The 20,036-nt window shown below is 35.9% G+C and overlaps 1 protein-coding gene across 3 annotated transcripts in view; it reads left to right on the forward strand.

Annotated features, from left to right (window-relative positions):
* Positions 1–20,036, forward strand: part of CRISPLD1 (cysteine rich secretory protein LCCL domain containing 1) — a 37,686-nt gene that overhangs the window by 14,674 nt on the left and 2,976 nt on the right. For 2 of the 3 annotated variants that reach the window (XM_042036257.1, XM_042036259.1), the window contains 12 exons: positions 4,573–4,691; positions 4,825–4,957; positions 6,419–6,534; positions 7,412–7,512; positions 8,624–8,803; positions 8,896–8,956; positions 9,082–9,148; positions 9,757–9,887; positions 12,717–12,760; positions 12,847–12,919; positions 15,012–15,087; positions 19,386–19,769. In XM_042036257.1, coding sequence (XP_041892191.1) covers positions 4,573–4,691; positions 4,825–4,957; positions 6,419–6,534; positions 7,412–7,512; positions 8,624–8,803; positions 8,896–8,956; positions 9,082–9,148; positions 9,757–9,887; positions 12,717–12,760; positions 12,847–12,919; positions 15,012–15,087; positions 19,386–19,640 — 1,356 coding nt within the window. In that variant the 3' untranslated portion in view covers positions 19,641–19,769. Of the gene's footprint in view, positions 1–4,572; positions 4,692–4,824; positions 4,958–6,418; positions 6,535–7,411; positions 7,513–8,623; positions 8,804–8,895; positions 8,957–9,081; positions 9,149–9,756; positions 9,888–12,716; positions 12,761–12,846; positions 12,920–15,011; positions 15,088–19,385; positions 19,770–20,036 lie in introns of those variants that run through there. The other variant, XM_042036258.1, reaches the window with a different exon arrangement.

Genomic DNA, 20,036 nt, shown 5'->3' on the forward strand with positions numbered 1-20,036 from the left:
GCACACTGAGAAGAGCCTGGCTCTAGCCTCTTGGCAGCCTTGTACCTGGGCTTATTATTCCCCAGGTGAAGGACCCTGCCTTTACCTTTGTTGAATTTCAGCTGGTTCTTCTCTGCCCATCTCTCCAACCTGTCCAGGTCCTTCTGAAGGGCTGCACAGCACTCTGGGGTATCAGCCACTGCTCCCAGCTTTGTGTCATCAATGAAACTCCTGAGGAGACATCTGCCCCTTCATCCAAGTAATTGATAAAAAGTTAAACAATATTGGGGCCATTATTAAACCTTGGGGGTCACCACTAGTGACAGGCCTCCAGATAGATCCTGTGCCACTGATTACAAACCTCTGGGATCTGCTGTTCATCCAGGTCTCAGCCCACCTCACTGTTCACTCATTCAGTCCACGCTTCCTGAATCTGCCTGTGAGGATGCTGTGCGAGACAGTGTAAAGAGCCTTGCTGAAGTCAAGGTAGATGATATCCACTGCTCTCCCCTCATCCAGCCAAGTAGTTGGTTCATCATAGAAGGTAATTGGATTGGTCAAGCATGATCTACCTTTAGTGAATCTGTGCTTACTACTCCTGATCACCTTGTCCTTCATGTTGGTAGAGATGGCCTCCAGAATGGGGTGTTCCATTGCCTTTCAAGGGATTGAGATGAGGCTGACTGTGGTCATTTCCTGGGTCCTCATTCTTGTTCTTTTTGAAGACTGGGGTGACATTTACTTTCTTTCAGTCCTCAGGCACCACTGTGATCTCCACAAGCTTTCAGACATGATTGTGAGCAGCCTCACTATTGTGTCTGCCAGGTCTCCCAGCACTTGTGGATGCATCCTGTTAGGGCCCAGTGACTTGTTGATGTCAAGTTTGGCTAGGTGTTCTCCTCAGTTCTCCTTGACTGAGGAAAAGTCTTCCTTCCAGCATTCCATTACTGTACTCTCCTTGATCAGAGATCCCTGAAGGCTGGTCTTGTCAGTGAAGCCCAAAGCAAAGAAGGTGTTCAGTACTGCCTTCTCTGTGTCCTGTTACCAAGATCCCCTCTCCATTTAGTAGCAGGCCCACACTATCCTTAGTTTTCCTTCTGTTATTGATGTATTTGAACAAGTCCTTTGTTTTGTCCCTGTTGTCCTTGACCATATTCTTGAAGGGCCCTGGCCTTCCTTGTCTCATTTTTATTTACTCTGACAGCCTCTCAATATTCTTTCCAAGTGGTCTGACCCTGTTTCCATCTCCTGTGTATTTCCTGGCTATGCTTGAGTAATGACAGGAGTTCTTTATTCATCCACACAGGTCTCTTGATGCCTTTGCCTGATTTCTTGCTCATTGGGATGCATCATCCTTGAGCCTGGAGAAGATTGTCCTTGAATATGAAGTTTCCCTCTTTTTATTAAAGGTCATTAAAGTGGTCCTGGAGATTGGGAAACCTTTTCATTTCTACATTGATTTGGGTTTGTGTTTTATGGCTTCTGTCTTGGTAGGCCTTGGAGACACAAGCAACTGTGACTTCTAGCTCTTCTATCTCTTTTTCATCTACTGGCTGTAGGAGATAAGTGGTGTTTTATTTCTACTTTTTCTCTGAAGTTTGTGGTAATCAAGAAAGTTAATCTCTAGGAAATTCTTTGGAACTGGGACATTTGGAAATTCTTCCAGAATGTTTCATAAAATTGATGTTCTTTAGTAGAGTTTTGGGTTTTTTTTAATTTTAACTTCCATTAAAGACATTTCAGGAAGTGGTGGCTTTGAGAAAATGAGCCCATTGAACATTAATACTACACTTAAGGAGGGTTTATCCTATAGTGCAATTTACACTTGACTGATTTTTTTTACAACTGAATATGTAATGCTTTTGCTATTTACTCCATCACATCTCAAAATATACTTTAGTGATTAAAATGAGAAAGAAATTAAGTTTCATCTTGGTAATCATAAATGCAGCTGCTTCAAGGAAGATGTATTATGATGAGGCCTAGAAAGTGGGAAGTGTGCTTATCTCTGGCTAGGCAGGGTAAAGGGAGTAAAGACAATATTTTATACTGTGGATGAAGGCAGAGAAACAGTTAAAGAAGACAGAACTTTTTTTGAAGACCATATCCAATTTCAACAGCGCTTGGAGTGTGGGTGTCCATCTGTCAGGAGGATTAATGATGAATTTAAGTTTTTCATCAAAAAGTTGTTCTTGCAGAGTTCTGGATGGCTCTGTCATGCATAGCTTTCATCACTCTTTAAAGAAAATTTTGTTAAAGGTAACTACTTCACAAGCTTGAAGAGTTGATTCAAGCAGCTACTATTGATTGCCTAGCTCTAAACTTTTTAAAGTATCACTATTTCAGTTAAAATATATGCATAAAATATTTTTAACCTTGTGTGGTGAAAAAAATAGAAAAACAGTACAATTCCTTTAACCATGACTGCTGTTTTAAGAGTTGAAAATGTGGGGGGAAGCTTTACAAGAGAATATCTTCTGATATTCTGAATAGCTATAAGAGCTATAAGAAATGGTAACTAGCCTTGGAGGTAGGAAGTTCTAAAACTGAGCAGGTGCCCAAATTTTGCTCCATCATAAGTCTAATTTATTCTAAATTTGTATTTCAGAGTCCAGTTGGCAAAACTATTCTTAATAGCAGTTATTTGGCAAATGTGTTAACTTTATGATTTGTTCATCCCAAGAGCTAAATCTACATGTTGTAAGATTTTGAGGTGACTTAATATCATGCAATATATGCAACAAAGACAAACTGTAGTGGCTTTTATTTTAAAATATTATGGTCTTGTGATTTTGTGGTAGAAGATGAAGCAACTGTACTAAAGTCTATAAGACCAAAGTAGAAGTCTCATGGAGGAAGTATGTTAACCTTCATGTGTTTTTACAATGGGTACAATAGCGAGAAGAACATTTTATGGTGGTGTGACAACTAAAGGGAGGAGAAAAACAATTATACAAACTGTCATATAAAACTTCCTGGTTTAAGATTTGAATATTTTCTTATGGAGATTAAAAAAAATTGTTGTTTATGACACAGAAATAATGGCCTAGGATGGTGAATAGAAAATTCATACTGTTCTCTAAAGTCAGTGGTCTTTGTATCCAAAGGTGGGTTAAAAGATTTATTCTGCCATTATTATACTGTTTTGAGTATTTCTGTCAAAATAAATATTGAATTTTGGGAGCCAAAATGTACCCTGTAAGTATTTTACTTGCTGGTAATATTAATAGTAACAGACAAAATGCAGTCCAATATGTTAGAAACTTCTGAAGAAGAGAAGCAAGAACAGATATTCTAGGATTAAATTGAGTGATAATAAACTCTTTACATAATCATGGTCTTGTATAACCAAGGACATACTTGTTTTTAATGAGTTATCTGATTAATAATTTGAAAACTGCATGTCAAAATCAATAGAAAAATAAATTTTAGCATGTGGAATTTGTCTGTTATATTTGTGTAGTTTTTGGCTGTGTTAAGGATTTTTCTGCCTTTTATCTGTGCCAAAAATTAGTAGACATGATCTCCAGTGTCTGCATGGGAATTTGGATCTGGAAATACTGAATTACTGTTATTTAGATAGCATAGTCTCACTTTATAAAACTTACTCTGAACGTATGATGAAAGACTTGAGGTTCTATCAAGACGTGTTTCTCTCCTGGAAATATTCTAGTTTCCTAACCTGAGTGTTGGTATTAGAGAGTCAAGTATCTGGAAACTATTTCAGCAGCTATCAGGAAATTCCAAAAGTCAAGCAGAAGTATGGGTACGTTGCACTAGAGCCATGGACCACTTTGAGCAAATCCCAGCTTACTGCAGTAAAAACTATGCATACACAGTATGGTATGATTTTTTTCAAGAAGAGTGTGTCTTAGTATGCTCTTGAAAGAAAGAAACTTGGATTTGCCTTTCAGCTGCAAGCTTATTCCTCCATCTCCCTAAAAGAATAAAAATTAAGGATAAACAACAGTTCATAATCTTTCTTTGACTTTTCTAAGCATGCCTCTTACTATCATGAATGTCTCTTTTTTGCCAACCTGGCCATAAAATCAAGGAACGACAACCTTACTCTAGTTTTCATAATTTGTGTTTGAATTGTGCATTATTTCAACAAAAGCTGGTTATAGAAAAGGAAGAGGAAATTGCATTCATTTCACATAAACTATTAGTTTAGAGGAAATAAAGCCTTGTTTGAAAGCAGGTTGGATAAAATACCCTTTTGGCTAAGAAAAATGCCCATTACCAAAAAGAAAGCTCACGAGACAGAAAATGCACTTAATTTCGCTTGGAAAATTGAACTAAGCCTTTCAGTTTCATATTTGTGCTTTATTCACTGCAGCATGGCTGCACATGGTTTCTAAAGGGAATGCTGTGAAGGGATTAAAACTTTTTTTCTCTTGGTGAAAACATTTTTCTTTCTTACGTAACACAAATGCAGCAGACATTTTTTCAAGTCTTACTTTTCAGTCTTCTGCCTCAGTAAAAGAAACTTCAAAAATTCGAAAAAAGGACAATTTTTTTTTTTCTTTTAAGAACAAGATACATACCAAATATTTCTAAGAAAATTTCCCTTTCTTGCCTTTCAAATTTCAGACATGGGATACAGAGCTGGAGAGATCTGCAGAGTCATGGGCTGAAGCCTGTCTCTGGGAACATGGACCAGCAAGCCTTCTTCCATCAATTGGACAGAATCTGGGGGCACACTGGGGAAGGTAATTTAAGATACTGTTTTATGTAATGTATGAGATTTTTTAAAATCTAACAAAATTTGCTTGTTACTTAAAGGAACAATGGTAGAAGCTACAACTTTTGAATGATCTAATACACTGCTACTGGCTTCCCTAGGTACAGACCTCCAACATTTCATGTCCAAGCATGGTATGATGAAGTGAGAGATTTCACATATCCTCATCCTCATGAATGCAACCCATATTGTCCATACAGATGCTCTGGTCCTGTTTGTACACATTACACACAGGTATGTAGGTGTGCTTGATTTTTATCAGCTATGGGAAAGAATGGCAGAGACTTCCAGCTAGGTTGCTGTCTGACACTTGGAGCACACTAAACTTGCAGTAGATACCACAGCACAAAGTCCCAGCAAGGGCTTATTTACACTCCATAGTTACAACCACTGGGTGTATCAGTCACAAAGTAGGGTTGTCATACAAATCTTTAGATTTCATCCTCATAAATATCAGCAGGATGAGGAAAAAGGTCGCAAACACTCAGTTAACTGAGTGTTACTGCTCAGTGCACTTTGCATAATCCAGATAGTCCTTCCCATAATATGTTGCAGGAACAGCTCATTTAAAAAAAAAAAAAAGTTTTCTTAGGTGAATTCCTCAGATCAGACTAGTTTTTAAGACCTTGTTTTAACTTCAGGAAGATTTTGAGATAGCATAGAGATTATTTACCTCATACTTCTGAATTCTGTGTATCCAGACTGAATTTCTTCTGAAGGCTATCAGCGTATTTTCAGTGTATGGGAAATACATAATCTTCAGATTATACTACAGTCCACATATAATTTTTGACATAATAATGGAAAACTTAAAAACTATTGCTCTTTGAACACTAATTTTCTGTTTACTGACATAATTTACAATTGTATCTAATTTTAAAGTAGAGTTACCTCTATGTTCTTATTTACCAATTCTATGAAAGTACCTGTAATTACATTTACTATTACATGCAAGATCAGTACATATATACAGCTTTTTTGTGGTACTAGTTCTTCATAGTACTTGCTTCTTTCAACTTTTAAATCCTGCTGGATCTACAGATTTGGCTTACCTTGAATGAATACATTTTCAACACCTATCATATTTGTCTCATTTGAACAATTCAGACTTCATCATTCTGATTATTTTTGAGATATGCGATGAAAGGTGAATACAGGAGCACAGCCACCTTAGATTGCAATGACACGAAAGCATATTCATTTAAAATCTGTTAGACTTGGGTCTATTCACTATATGAGTGATTTTGTTAATGGTTTTATCCTTTGTTACCTCTTTTACTGCTGAAAAATTCTGTTGTCTCAGTCAAACCAATCCAAACCCCTCTGGGTCTTTAGGTTGTACTTTAGGAACTCCAGCACATGGGAACATAACTTCTAACTCACAATTATCTATTAATTGTAATTCTAAGAACCAGTTCTTCAGATCCTGTTTAGTAAATGTTTTGCTACACTTTCAAATATATGCTTAGAGCATTTGTATAAAATGAGAGACATATCTTTTCTATCAAGGTAAAGCTTTTCTCTCTAATAAGGGTATAACTGAATGGCCTTTTGACAGTTGTAATTAGGTCACTTGAAGCCATTTATAACAGAGGGGAATACATTGCTTTGGTGATTTGAATTTTTTATATTGGAGATAGTTTTGATTTTAAGTTGATCATCTTTGGTTTTCACATGTTTTCCTCTTTTCCGTAGGTTGTTTGGGCTACAAGTAGCAGAATCGGTTGTGCAATTAATTTGTGTCATAATATGAACATCTGGGGGCAGATTTGGCCAAAAGCAGTTTATCTTGTATGCAATTATTCTCCTAAGTAAGTAGATTGACACCCAAAAATATCTTGAGGGGGCGAGATACTTTATTATAGTCCAGGAAATAATCTGCAAGGAAATCAGTCTGGATTTTCTGGTTTTTGTACTGTTATGAAATAGAGCATTGTTCCCAAACAGTCTTTCTCTGCACAAATATTCTTCTGAGTTTTCTGGCCTGTGTTTTAGTACATATACAGCATCAGAGATCTTTATTGTAGTGTGATATTTTTCTGAAAAATAAATTTATCTCCCCACTGTGACATAAAGAAATGTGTAACAGGAAGCCCATGGTTAGGATCAGATTTTGTACGATATTCCATCTAGGAGAGTGGAGCCTGCTCTCATGAAGTGGAGGAATTTAGTCTTATGTGCTATGCCAGTCTGAAAAGATCTTACAGCAATTTATGTCAGTTCTTCATTTTTTTTCTTCATGAACTTTTCAGCTATATTCTGTGTATTTGGTGTAGAACCATAGAATCATTTGGATTGTAAAAGACAATTAAGATCATTGTCTCCAGCCAGTAATCTAATGCTGGCAAGTCCACCACTAAACCATGTCCCTGAGTGCCACATCTACATATCTTTTAAATACCTCCAGGGATGGTGACTCCGCCACTTCACTGGGCAGCTTATTCCAGTGCTTGGCAACCCTTTCAGAGAAAAAATGCTTCTAATCTAAACCTCCACTAGTGCAACTTTAGGCCATTTCCTCTCATCCTATTGCTTGTAACTTGGGAATATCAGAAAAATGTTATGGTCTATATGCCTCTGGTTTTCATAATTTATTTGTTGACATATTAAGTACTGTTTAATGTTAATATGCTCACTGATTGATTTTTTGTTGTGTTTTTTTTTTTTTTTGGAATTTTTTTTTTAAAGAGGAAACTGGTGGGGTCATGCTCCTTATAAACCTGGCCGCCCGTGTTCTGCATGTCCCCCTAGTTTTGGAGGAGGTTGTAGAGAAAATCTTTGTTACAGAGGTATGTACTATTTCACTGTTACAACTATAAATGGGAATAGAAATGTCTTTTTTTTTCTTTTGATTTCTTTCCTCATTGTACTTTAACATAGTAGAATAGAATATATTATGTGTGTGCCCAAAGACCAGTTAGGGCCCTGCTTTACTGTGATGAATGGGAGCATGTACTTGTGATACGTGAGGCTGAGCCTCACCAGAGGGAATGGAGTACACTGAACTCCTACTGGTAAGTGCTGGTTCAGGGATTTTAGTACACAAAGATGGAGACTCATTGTGTGCTCTTTATATGCCTTTCTGTAATTACACTGGAATTCTATGCAGTCATTTGTTTATAGGGAAACATTATCTCAGTGACATTGTCATGTGGTGTGTGAAAAATCAGTAACAAAGCTAGAAGACATTAGTAATTAAAGAAAATGTCAGCTAGTATGATTATTAACTTCTTGAAATTTTTGGAATGCTATTCATATTTTATAGCATTGAAACACAGCATATTATGAAGCTGCTGCTTCTTTTTTTCTACTCTGTGAACAACTCATTTAGCAATTTTTGTTAATAACTTCTGAGATTTCGTATGGACCATATGAAAGCTGCATGTGTGTGCCCAAATATCTTCCTTATGGTTCTTGCCTAAGTAAGAAATGTAGATTCAGTTATGAGTGTTTCAGAATTATTTTCACTATGTATGAATAGAAGGGCCTCATTTTCAGGTGTATGTTACTATGAAATAAGCTTCTTTAATTGCAAGTTATCTATGAACTTGGTAAAACTCTGCCCATGTGTAAGAGAGATTGTCCTTTGTTCCATTGGTTTTCTGATGGCATAAAGATACTAAAACAGGAGCGTTAAGAGCAGTTTCATGCTTCAATAGTGCTGTGAGTGCTGGGAAAAAGGAGTATATCTTTGCTCACTATCACAAACACACTTGAGGTATTTTATTAATCTTGAGTTTTCCATCTTATGAAGCTGTGGAGAGTTTTCCTTGCTTTCTGCATTTTGTCCACCACTTTTTGAGAACAAAGCCGTATTACCGAAACACGGTAAGGGATTTACATTCCACACTGATTTTTTTTTTCTGAGATTTTTTATTTTTTGCCCATTCTCTGAAACAGAGGATTCAGAAAGACCTTATTCCCCCCACGAACCAGAAGAGGAAACTAATGAGATCGAACGTCAGAGATCCAAAGCCCAGGATGCAACTGTGCAAAGCTGGCCAAGAACACATCAACCTTCAGCCTCCACAGGCACTGATGACAGTGAGAAAAATGAAGTAATAAGCACACAGCAAATGTGTAAGGAATTTACCTGATTTGCAAGTTGTCAACAAAATTGAATTATCTAGTATCAAATTCATTGCAGTGAATTTGCTTTTTGCTTGTTTTAGCTCAGATTGTTTCATGTGAAGTAAGGCTAAGAGATCAGTGCAAAGGAACAACTTGCAATAGGTATGGTAAATTTTACAGTTGTCATTTTGAGATTTTTCTCAAAGGCTATATTTGTATGTGAGCTGGAATATTTTCCCTTTTTGTAATCCCAGGATTTAAGACCAAGTTGTATTTAATTCTCTTAGGTATGAATGTCCTGCTGGCTGTTTGGATAGCAAAGCCAAAGTTATTGGAAGTGTACATTATGAGATGGTAAATACTTTTAAATTAGATTTTGTACCAGTAGAGTGTTTAATGAAATGTCTTTTCTATTGACATACTAGTTAAAATCGTATTAAGAATGGATTTTGAGGATGTCAGCATTCACCAAAAAGTAAAAGCTTACACCAAATGTTTAAGATAGCATCAGATGACCTAAATTTGCATCTGCTTTTCTGTATGTATTGTACAAATGTACTTCACACACATACACAGAAGTAGAATTTTTGTGTCCACATATTTACGTGCAAATACGTCATGGTGCAACTAAAAGAGAAGTACAGCGTTTTGTGAGTATGCTTGCATGAACTGTTTCAGTAAGATGGGCCTGCTTGTGTAACCTTAATACTAGCTGAGAGTATATAGTTTACTCTGTAGAACTGGAAAACAGTAGAGGAAATGACACCTACTGTGAACAAGTATGCTGTAAATGAGAATAGTTTATCTTTGAGTAAGGCAAAGTGGTGGTTTATTTGTTTGAAATAACACCTACATAGACCAAGTCACACATAAAGGACTCTCTGCCAAGTTTTTAATGCACATTGTAATTAAAACCTGTTTTTTGTCTGACATGGATCTGCTTTTCCTGCTCTATTTTTCAGCAATCCAGTATTTGTAAAGCTGCCATACATTATGGCATCCTAGACAATGAAGGTGGTTGGGTTGATGTCACTAGGCAAGGCAGGAAAAATTACTTCATTAAGTCTTACAGAAATGGCGTTCAGTCAATTGGGTAAGCTTTTTCTTAAAATTAAAATGTATGAAAAGGTTTTCACCTGTTTATTTTTATTTCATACAAAATAGATCACATTTTTAATAACATTTTGCTATGCTTTTTGTCATAAAGAATATGAAAATGCTATAAAAAGGCATGTGGATATAGAGGTATTGTATCCATTCTGAAACTTTAGCCAGCGTTTAACGGTGGACAGAGAGTTGGCACAATAATAACGCAAAAGAAGGTTAAATAATTTACAGAGTCACTTGGGCAGTAAGTTAGTGTTTGTAGTTAAATAATCTTAATATTGAGAGTATTCAGTTAATTAATTGGTAAGAGTATCTATTTGTTGTCGAAAACTAGTACATACTGGCAGATTGTTTTATGTGTTTTGGACATGGGCAGAGCAATCTATGACAATTAAAAAAGCAATAATATTACAAGTTTGTGTTTGTAAATAAGCCTCTTTTAGTGTGCATATGAACCAAGAAGAAATACATCTCTTCCAGTATGTTCGGTAATTTCAGCACAGTTCCACAGTCTACATACTACATTTTGCACAAATATTTTGCACTATTTCTGCATTGGCCAGTGATGGAATAATATTCCATACTGTGGAAACTTCATTTGGAGGTGTACTGCACTGCTGAGGTGCCTTCCCTAAGACTGGTATGTGAAAACAGCTCCAAATACTTGTAGACATGCTAAAGGAAAACCCAGAAAAGCAACACATAGAAGTGAAGAATGCTTGGCAGTTTCATATGTAATTATCCAGTGATAATCAGTATTAGTATATTTGAATCTAAGATATTATTAGTATTTGCAAATTACACTTCACTATATCATAATGTATTCTTCAGAACTGTAAATTGCTGTCCTTATTTCTGTCTATAGTTAATATACGTGTAATAGTGGTGTATGTATAGCTCATAGGAGTAATATTGAGCTGAAAGAAAACAGAATTTTTCTGAGTGAGATATTTGGTTCAGGTGTAAACCCAAGAGTCAAGGAGATAGGTAATCATCAGAGGCTTTGCTCTCACTCTGTACTGTGCAAACAAATGACACAGGCTATGACACCTGTCATAATTTCTCTTTTCTACAGATATGTCTAATCCAGCATAGAGAGGAGCACTGACCTGGTAGACTAAATTCAGTGGTGTATAATTTGTTCTACCTGGGTAGCACTTAAGGCATTGATATCAATCACCTTCTTTGGATATCCAGTGACCTGACTGTGGTTTGACTTACCTGCCTAAGAATGAAGATACAGACAAATAGTTCTTTTTTTACTTACTTTGATACAAACAGGGAAATAAATCTTGATTATATCAATACTAACATATTAGGAGCCAGCTTTCTTACAAATGTAGGAGTAGATAACCTGTAAAAAAGTCTTTAAACTGGAATCAGTTGATTTCCCATGAGTTGAAATCTGTGTTTCTGTGCTATATGAGACAAAACTGTATGAGTGTCCAGCCTAGAGAGTGTATTTAGCACCTATCCTCTGAGAACTGGAACTCAGGGCAAGGTATTTTAGCTATGGAATAAATAAAGATCATTTACCAAAGTTTCAAACTTTCAAAAAGGCCCATCAATAAAGCCGGGGATGCCTTGCCGCTACCTGACTCTCACCAGTGTCTGTAGATGGAGCCTTGCATGAACTAGATACCTACTCAAGAATAGATGAAATAAAGTGGATCTCACCTTTTCTGTGTATTGCAAAACAGAATAGAGAGTACAGAAAAGTAAGTGTCAGTGCAGCACAGAGCAAATGCCCTAATCTTCAGCTCCTTTGATTTCTTACCAGGATTGCTAATACAATGTTTTTTCAGCTGTTGGATTTTTTTAGGATAGGGTACTGTTCTCAGTATCTCAACAAGCTAGTCAGCAATAGAATACATATTCCTACATCAGTGTTCAACAATGCTAGGGCAACAGAAGTATGAGCTACCTCAGTGAAAACAAATTGGAATCCAATAAATGAGCAATGTGAAATTGATGGGTCATACAAGTAAATAAACCAATGCAGGCAAACAGTGAGAGTCCACTGGAGCAATTTGCTCCAAAGGTGAATAGGGAATCATTTCCTTGGTTTGTTTTTCTTTTTTTAATAAGTAACTTTATGGTGCCAAAAGCATAATCAGCTTTGTTACAGATGAAAAATATCAGAATCAGAGGCATATTCCAGGAGTTAAACGACGAGGAAAACAGAAGATAAGGGGAGTAAAATAGAAATGTTCATCAATTTGTAGTGAAGCTACATAACCTATATACCTGATTTTTTATAACAACAGGAAGCAGATACATCTGGGTGCCATATAATTACTGAGAAAAAATTACTCTTGCATGTTATACTGGGTTTTTAATGATGCTCATGATAACAGGAGATGCAAGATCCAAGAAAAAAATTTAATGAAATGTTTCAGAAAGGCTGTTAGGAGAAACTCTTCTCAGTGTTGGAGCTGTTTATATGAATGAACCTTCAGCAGAAAGTGAATGATCTCTTCTGGTAGATGAAAGCTTCTGAGCAACCATATGCTACACTATGAGGGAGCAGTATGTTGCATAATTGGTATCTACTGCACATTCTGTTAGCAAATTAAATTCCTGAAAGAGTTTAACACACATTCCTGTTTTAGAAACAGATTCACTGGCAGTACAAAGTAAATGTGTCATTGCAATGAATAGACTCCCAACTGGGGAGAAGGGGGTGAAGTGAGTAAAAACTGATTGGGGACATTGTCTTGGGTTTATTTCCATATTGTCTAATAAAAATTATTCTAGCTAAAAGAAATCACCGAAATATGTTATTTACTGGTAATTTCTAATATTTGTTCTTTAGAAAATACCAATCTGCTAACTCCTTCACTGTCTCTAAAGTAACAGGTTAGTATTTATTTCTTACATGCTCAGCACTACTCTGTTTTTTCTAAATAGCACACATTTACTTGTTTCTATTTTATTTTCTTCAGTTCAGGCTATCACCTGTGAAACCACAGTGGAACAGCTGTGCCCATTTCAAAAACCAGCCTCACACTGTCCAAGGTAAAATTCATAAAATGTCATTAATTTAAAGTGCTGCTCTATTTTCTGCCATTTACTAATTTAAGTTGTCTTAAGTTGTTGAGAAAGGCGACAACGGTAGCTGTAAAAATGAAGTCAGAAATGTTCAAGTGATATTTAGTCTTTGGTCTTAGTAGAAGGAGGTAAAGATGATCTGCAGGATTTTTCATTAGGAAAGTCTCTTTTTCTTTTACTCATTAAGATCCTCTTGCTAATCTTAGTGAAATCATTAGACTAAAGACTGTGAATAAAAGTGTATTTTTATTTTTCATTGTCCATTTTTATATATATGCACCTTGGGCAAAGTACACTTTATTTCAATTTATATACCTGTAAAACAGATACAATAGGAGGATAAAATTCAGATATTTATTGTAGAAGTTACCAATTTGCTTGGGAGTTCCGGAGAAACTCGATAAAATAAAATTGAAATATATCTGGTTAATATGTCTGGTCTGCAGGTTGGCTTTAAATATCTGTGCCATTTCTTTGAAGACTGTGTTTTAACTCTTTGAAAGGCGCCTGTACCGCAATATTTTTACAAAGGAATTCGGTAACAGTTCTTAAAACCATAGATGAGTCAAAGGTAAATACACTGTAGCATGATTTACCACAAATTAAGCTGGAGATATCCACAGGATTACTTTCATAGCAATCCTACAGCCAACACAGGAAACAAGTACAAAGCCAAAACTGCTAGTAAAACATCCTTTCATGTAGCACTTGGGTCCATGGACTTACTTGGTGTTTGGCTATGACTCCTGGCTTTCTAACTGGAAGATGTGAAGATGTAAGGTAAGAAGCAGAACACAGGAATGGATGGGTACAAGCTCGTACTTCAATCTTTGTCTATTTTTCTTCATTATTAAAAACTAAAGCTAGCTTCATTAAGAGAAAAATAGGTTTTGTCTTTAGGAAAATTAAAAAATAAGTACAAGGTTAAAAATTACAACATTCTGATGTGTCAACTTAAGGAAATTCACAAAAGCAGAGATTCATTCAAGATTCTGTGCATACTCTTAATTCTGAAAATGTAGTCTCAGGAATTACAAGCAGTAATCAGCCATGGCATTGAGTATACAACCTCATTTTTCCCTCTTACTCCTGACTCATAAATCAGCAGGTCTTCAAAAGGCTTCTTTGACTTCTTGCTTCCTTCTGACAAAAGTATGTTTCCTGACTCTATCAACATGCTTTAGTTACCCATCTGGCAAGACTCTAGTATGCCCAAGTGATGTGACTTGCCAAATACCGACTGGAGCCTGGATAACATCTTGGAGAATAGCACTTGCTCAGGGCTGCCCCATGTAGGGTGGCTCCATTTTTGAAATGAAATAACTCAGACTAGTCCTAGAGTTGAATCATGGTTCTTGCTTGAAGCATATCACAATTAGCAAATAAGATGCTGACACCTTTTGTACTACTCTTAGCTTCCCACATGGTTTTCCTGTGCATTTTGAAGCTACAGAAGACATGAATCACAGAGGAAGTTTTCCTCAAAGGTTAACAAAATGCAGTTAATAAAGACAGTCTTTGTTTTGGTAGGTTTCTGATCTCCCAGAATCAGCTAGGAATCTCACTACTTTCCAAAGTTTTTCGTTCTAACCACACATGCCAATGCTCACCTTCATTATAAGTTGCTAAATTGGCTTGTGTCACCAGTCATCAGTATCATAACAGGTCCTCACTCAGATCTGTCTCTTCTGTGAAGATATCTGACTGTACATTTTGTATAGGGCACTTAGATATATTCTAGAATAATGAACAGTCTCTCTTCTCACTGAGTTTTCTACTTGCCTCACATGCTGAGCAAGAACACCATCTGCTTATGAAAGGAAAGAAGACCAAACTTGTTAAAGTATGATTTTAAGCACTTCATTATGAACCTTAACACATTAGCAATGCTTTCAACTGTATGGTCAAAGCCTTAAAAACTGACAGCTTTTAAATAGCATTATAGACCCATATGTACAGATAATCAACTTGATTTATACTTACTAATGCTGTCACTGAACATGATATATTAATCCTCATACTCTTCCTAAATGTATGTGGTTTGTTTTTGATCTTTCAGGGTGTATTGTCCTCACAACTGTATGCAGGCAAATCCACACTACGCTCGTGTAATTGGTACACGAATTTATTCTGATGTAAGTACAGGAATTTACATTGTGTTATATAATGAGATATAAAATTCTATGAAAAAAATTATTATGTAAGTATAAGATAGAATATTGAAGAATATTGATATACAGTTTTCTTTTGTATGCTGATTTTTCACACAATCTTTTCAAAAGTTCTTTTCCAGAGGCTCCCATTTAAGTTAGCAGTACTCACCTGCTGAAGATATGGAAAGTTATTTGAAAACTCATTGTAGACTTCACTGGTCTCTGGACCCACTTTCAGTTTTTTATCAAAAATCCCACTGTTCAACATTAGCAGTGTATACTTTTTTAAACCTTTTCACTTTAGATCCTGATGCAGCCTTAACTTCTGTCAGACTATACGAAAAAATATTATTCTTAAAATAAATGTCCACAGTCTTCTTACTTTGAATATTTCTTATCTGTGTGGATAGCTAAATATTTGCAACAGAGTTTTGATCTCTTTGTATAAAATATCTCACACTGTCATGTTATTTTAACAGACTTTTTTCTTGTCATTCTGTTTGCTAGTCAAGTTTTTTCCCTGTCTTTTCTACAACATGTTTAGTTCTGAGGTGGATAGAAAACCTGAAAAGAGATTTCTATTTTATGCCCCTCCTTTGTCATCTCTCTATGGAGAAGCCAGGATGTAGTGGCAGAGAAAGCAGTTCACATTTTTGGCAGTAAACTCTATGGTTTAACTGTCTTATGGATGCCATAAAGAGTAGTATGGCAACGAGCTGGGTCAGATGATGATTTTCACTACTTTCCAGTTCTTTGAAATGTGTGAAAATAATATGCAAATATTTACTCATCAGTATTTTGAAACTAACTAATGTCCATTAGATTACCTGAGTGTGTTGTCCTGAAAACGCTCTTGTCCATAAGTAGTGTCACAGGTGTGAATAGTACTTCCACTTTAGAAAGATAATTGATTTGTTGGCTGGATCCTTAATGTGTATAAAAGAGGCAGTGAAAATAGACTCAATGCAAGTGCACTTTGAGGAAGATGATTTTCTTTCAGCTCTGTGGTTGCAATTAAGGGCTACAGACAAAGTTTCCCAGTGAGTTAGAAGAGACTGTTGAGGAGAAAGAAGACATGCATGTGTTTAACAGGAGGAAATCTCAGAATATGTATTTTCTTTGGCTGGAGAAGTCCCAGGTGACTTTAATTAGTTTTACAGAGTTTAAATTAGAATTTAATTAGTTTAAAATTATTTTAGGTGTACTATCTCATTATTCATCTCCATTGTATAGAAATGTGTGCTTTTAGGAAAAAATGGACATAAATACAGGTTGGAATCCAGAGATGGGAATCTTATCAACTTCACATGCTGTCAGGGTAGATATTTACACAGAAGGTGCTGTTCTAGATTATGTTTGTAGTAGTTTGTAGTACAGAGACTAGAGTGGTAAAGGAGATAAATAGGTATCTGCAGAGCAGAATTAATTTTACTTTTTCAGAGTGTCTACCTAACTTCTTTTGGGGGCTAGAGAGCAACAAATATCTTTTATTTAAAGAGTTTGATGGAGTTGTATAATTTTATACCATTTGAGGGCTTTGGTCATACTGATTTTTGTTTCAGTAACTGTATATGGAAATATTCCCTGAAACTTTTGCAAGAGTATTCATAATTCTCTGCTATGGTAAAATATAGAGACTATGATGTAGAAAGCTATTAAATAGCTCCATATTCCTATGATGGTATGCTAAAGACACTTGTGGTTTAAATGCCTTTGTAGAGTAATGATATGCTGTGGTAGATATTGGTATTTGTGGAGTACCCAAAGAACGGAAATAATTGGGCAACTTGGTATTCAGATCCTATGACGTGTTAAAAATACTAACAAGTTTAGGAGTGTTCACAACACAGCAATGAAGCACGGCCATATAATGCTGTATGAAGTGTTTATACTAACTTAAAAATACTACCTTATATATCCTTTGGAATTTCTTCATCAAAATTAAAGAAACAACCCCAAATCTTTGAAGTCTTCCAGAAAGTGACACAAGGGTGCTGATGTAAACCACAAAAAATATGCTGAAATTTGTGATAGACATAGTGAAATCCTGTTTTGCTTAAATCAACAAGAGGCTTACCTTAGTGGTTCAAGGAAGTGTGATCTCGATGACATAATACTGAACATAGGAAACACTGTGGCATCACTTCTGGAATCTGATTCCATTTAAATGAATGTCTAATAGTCTCATTCCAAGACAAGAAGTTCTTGAGAAATAAGGGTAGATAATACTTTCTGAAAAAAATGTATTCTGCATGTGTTTATAAAACTAAATATATATATTCATAGCTATTCTTACAAACTAGTTCATAACTATGAATTTATACTCATTTAATTGTTCATATATTGAAATTTGTTGTCCAGTCTCATCTGGAATGTAGCATCAGAATATCAGTTTATTTTTCATCTGAAAATAGCCTCTGAACTGGCTTCATCAACCCCAGTCTTCTGACCTCTCCTTTTTCACATATTCCATGTCTTGCCTTCACTTTTAAAATGTTGAGCATTAGCCCAGCCATACTTGATTGGTCCACTTGTCATACCAGCCCTAACAGTGGCCCCATCCCTTGCTGGAGACCATTTCCAACAACTAGTCAGCCTCTTCTGTCAAAATCTACATCCCTTGACTTTTTCTTTCCTTTTTACTTGACTAGAAATTTCAAATAACATGAGAACAGCCAGTATCTTAGCTACCCTCAACTGTAATTATGAAGGTACATCCCTATCTCATGGTGTAAAAAGTGTAGCATTTTGGTTACTGTTACAGAGGTGAAAAAGCTGATCTTTCTTTTCCCCAGTTGTACTTCTAGCCTTTTTTTATATCTCTAGTGGGAACTGAAAACAAAGTTACTGCTGTGTTATTGTACTAGGAATGAATAGAATGAATAGTATTCTTCTAGTTCTTGAGTGTAGTTAACTGCTTTGTGAATATCATCTTTTATTTCTTCTGACTGTAATCCTGCATTGCAGAGGCCATTTTTCCCCCTGGGTATTTGAAATTGCACATGATTAGTTACTCCACAGTATGGATAAATAAGGGATGCTATAATCGTAGAAATAATGCATCTGTTGGTGTTCAGGATATAACAAAAGTTTTACAACCTTGGGAGGAAGAAAAGTACAGAGGGGTTTAAATGGCATTCTTGCTGGCATGTTCTAAAACTGCACCCAGCAGCGTGGAAAAAATCCTCTAAAGTATCTTTGCAAAAGATTACTTGCATGAAGTATTTCAGATCTTTACTCCTTTAAATATTGGAACATTAAAAGACTAACTAAATATGGGTGAACCCGGCAAGTCCTGCACTTAGAGTGACAGTAGGAAAATCATTGCTATTTTAAATTCCTGATTTTATATAGCATTGAGATTGCAAAATGGCTATGATAACATGTATAAATTATTCCAGTTATAACTGGAAAAAATGCAATTTTTGTTTAAATAGTGGCCTGTTTGACCAGCTATTTATATTTATATTGACTAAGTTTTTTAAGGTTGCTTGTGGAGAAACCTATTGCATTTAAGACTTTTTCCACCAAAAAGCTTGTCTCCAAGTAGAGATTCACTGTAGCTGGAACTGCACTTTGCTATGCTATGTATTAAAGATTGGGATCTACCTTCTGGAATATTTAAAAAGTTTCATTCTTCTGACAATTTTTAAAATGCTGAAAGAGTAACAGAGTACTGCAAGTTTAAATCACTTATTTAAATTAACATTAACAAGATTGTCACTGAGGAATGCTTCTGTGGATATAGTTTATTCTTCATGGGTTCATGAGGGGAATTAGTGACCAGAGAATAGAGGTTTCAGGAAACTGCAGGTGCTGTTAACTTCACAGACAATTTTCATTTTAGACCTCTTATCTTCAGTCTCATGCTCACATTATACCTTTCATCTAATTAGCTTTTAGTATTTACCCATGCCTGGATAGGAAACTGTGATTCTCCCTTTGAATATGGATCATTTCACTGATGTTTGATGTTTTGGCTGATAGATTCTTTCATTTTGAAAGGCTCAAGAATTCAAACGTTCCTGATCTTTGAAAAGAAATAGCCTGAAATAAATTATTTTTACATCATGGTGAAAGTGACCTGAAAGGCAATGTCTGTATTCCTGTAAATTGGCCTAATTCCTATGAAGCAGATTTAAATACTAAAACTAGTCGTGCAATAAATATAATTATTTTATGTTTCCTAAACTTGGTTTAAATACCTTTATTTGTCTTCTTCTTAAAAATTATGGAATAAAAGGATGACTGCAAAGCTAATCTTTTTCTTCCCTCCTCAGATCTCCAGTATCTGCCGGGCAGCAGTGCACGCTGGTGTGGTCCGCAACCAGGGCGGTTATGTTGATGTTATGCCAGTAGACAAAAGAAAGGTCTATGTTGCTTCCTTTCAAAATGGGATATATTCAGAAAGGTACAGAGCCCATTTGCAAAGATTACACTTTACTCTTGACCTCGATAAGGTTCACAGTCTTGCATTGTGTCTGTTTGTACCTGAGGCAGCGCTAGAAGCCAAACAAACAGGCAACAAGGGGTGATTTACAGAGCTTGTGTAACAGCTGTGGTGACTTTGGAGAAGCTGTGGTAGTGGAGCTGCCTGCCTCCTCTAAGCTCATAAAACATTACCCTGAAAAGCTGCTTATGAAATAAAGTAAACCTCTTGTTTGCTTTGCTGGTTCTGTAGCGACTAACACAATATTTGATAAGAAAATTGCCTTTACATCCTTAGGGATTTTTTAAAAATTAAGATTAATGATGCAGTTTCATTGGTTCCTGATGAACTGTTCATTAGTGATTTACATGGTATCGAACCAGTGATCCTGAATCATACTTAATAGTCACAAACATGAAAATTCACAATCATTGAACCTTTTTTTTTAATAATTTGTTAACAGTGTTTTTCTGAAAGACATGGAGATGCTGTGAAAGTTCAC

The sequence above is a fragment of the Corvus kubaryi genome, unplaced genomic scaffold (assembly GCF_017639235.1).
Source record: "Corvus kubaryi isolate FWS band 111438036 unplaced genomic scaffold, C.kubaryi_AGA036_p1.0 37385, whole genome shotgun sequence".
Taxonomy (NCBI): Eukaryota; Metazoa; Chordata; class Aves; order Passeriformes; family Corvidae; genus Corvus; species Corvus kubaryi.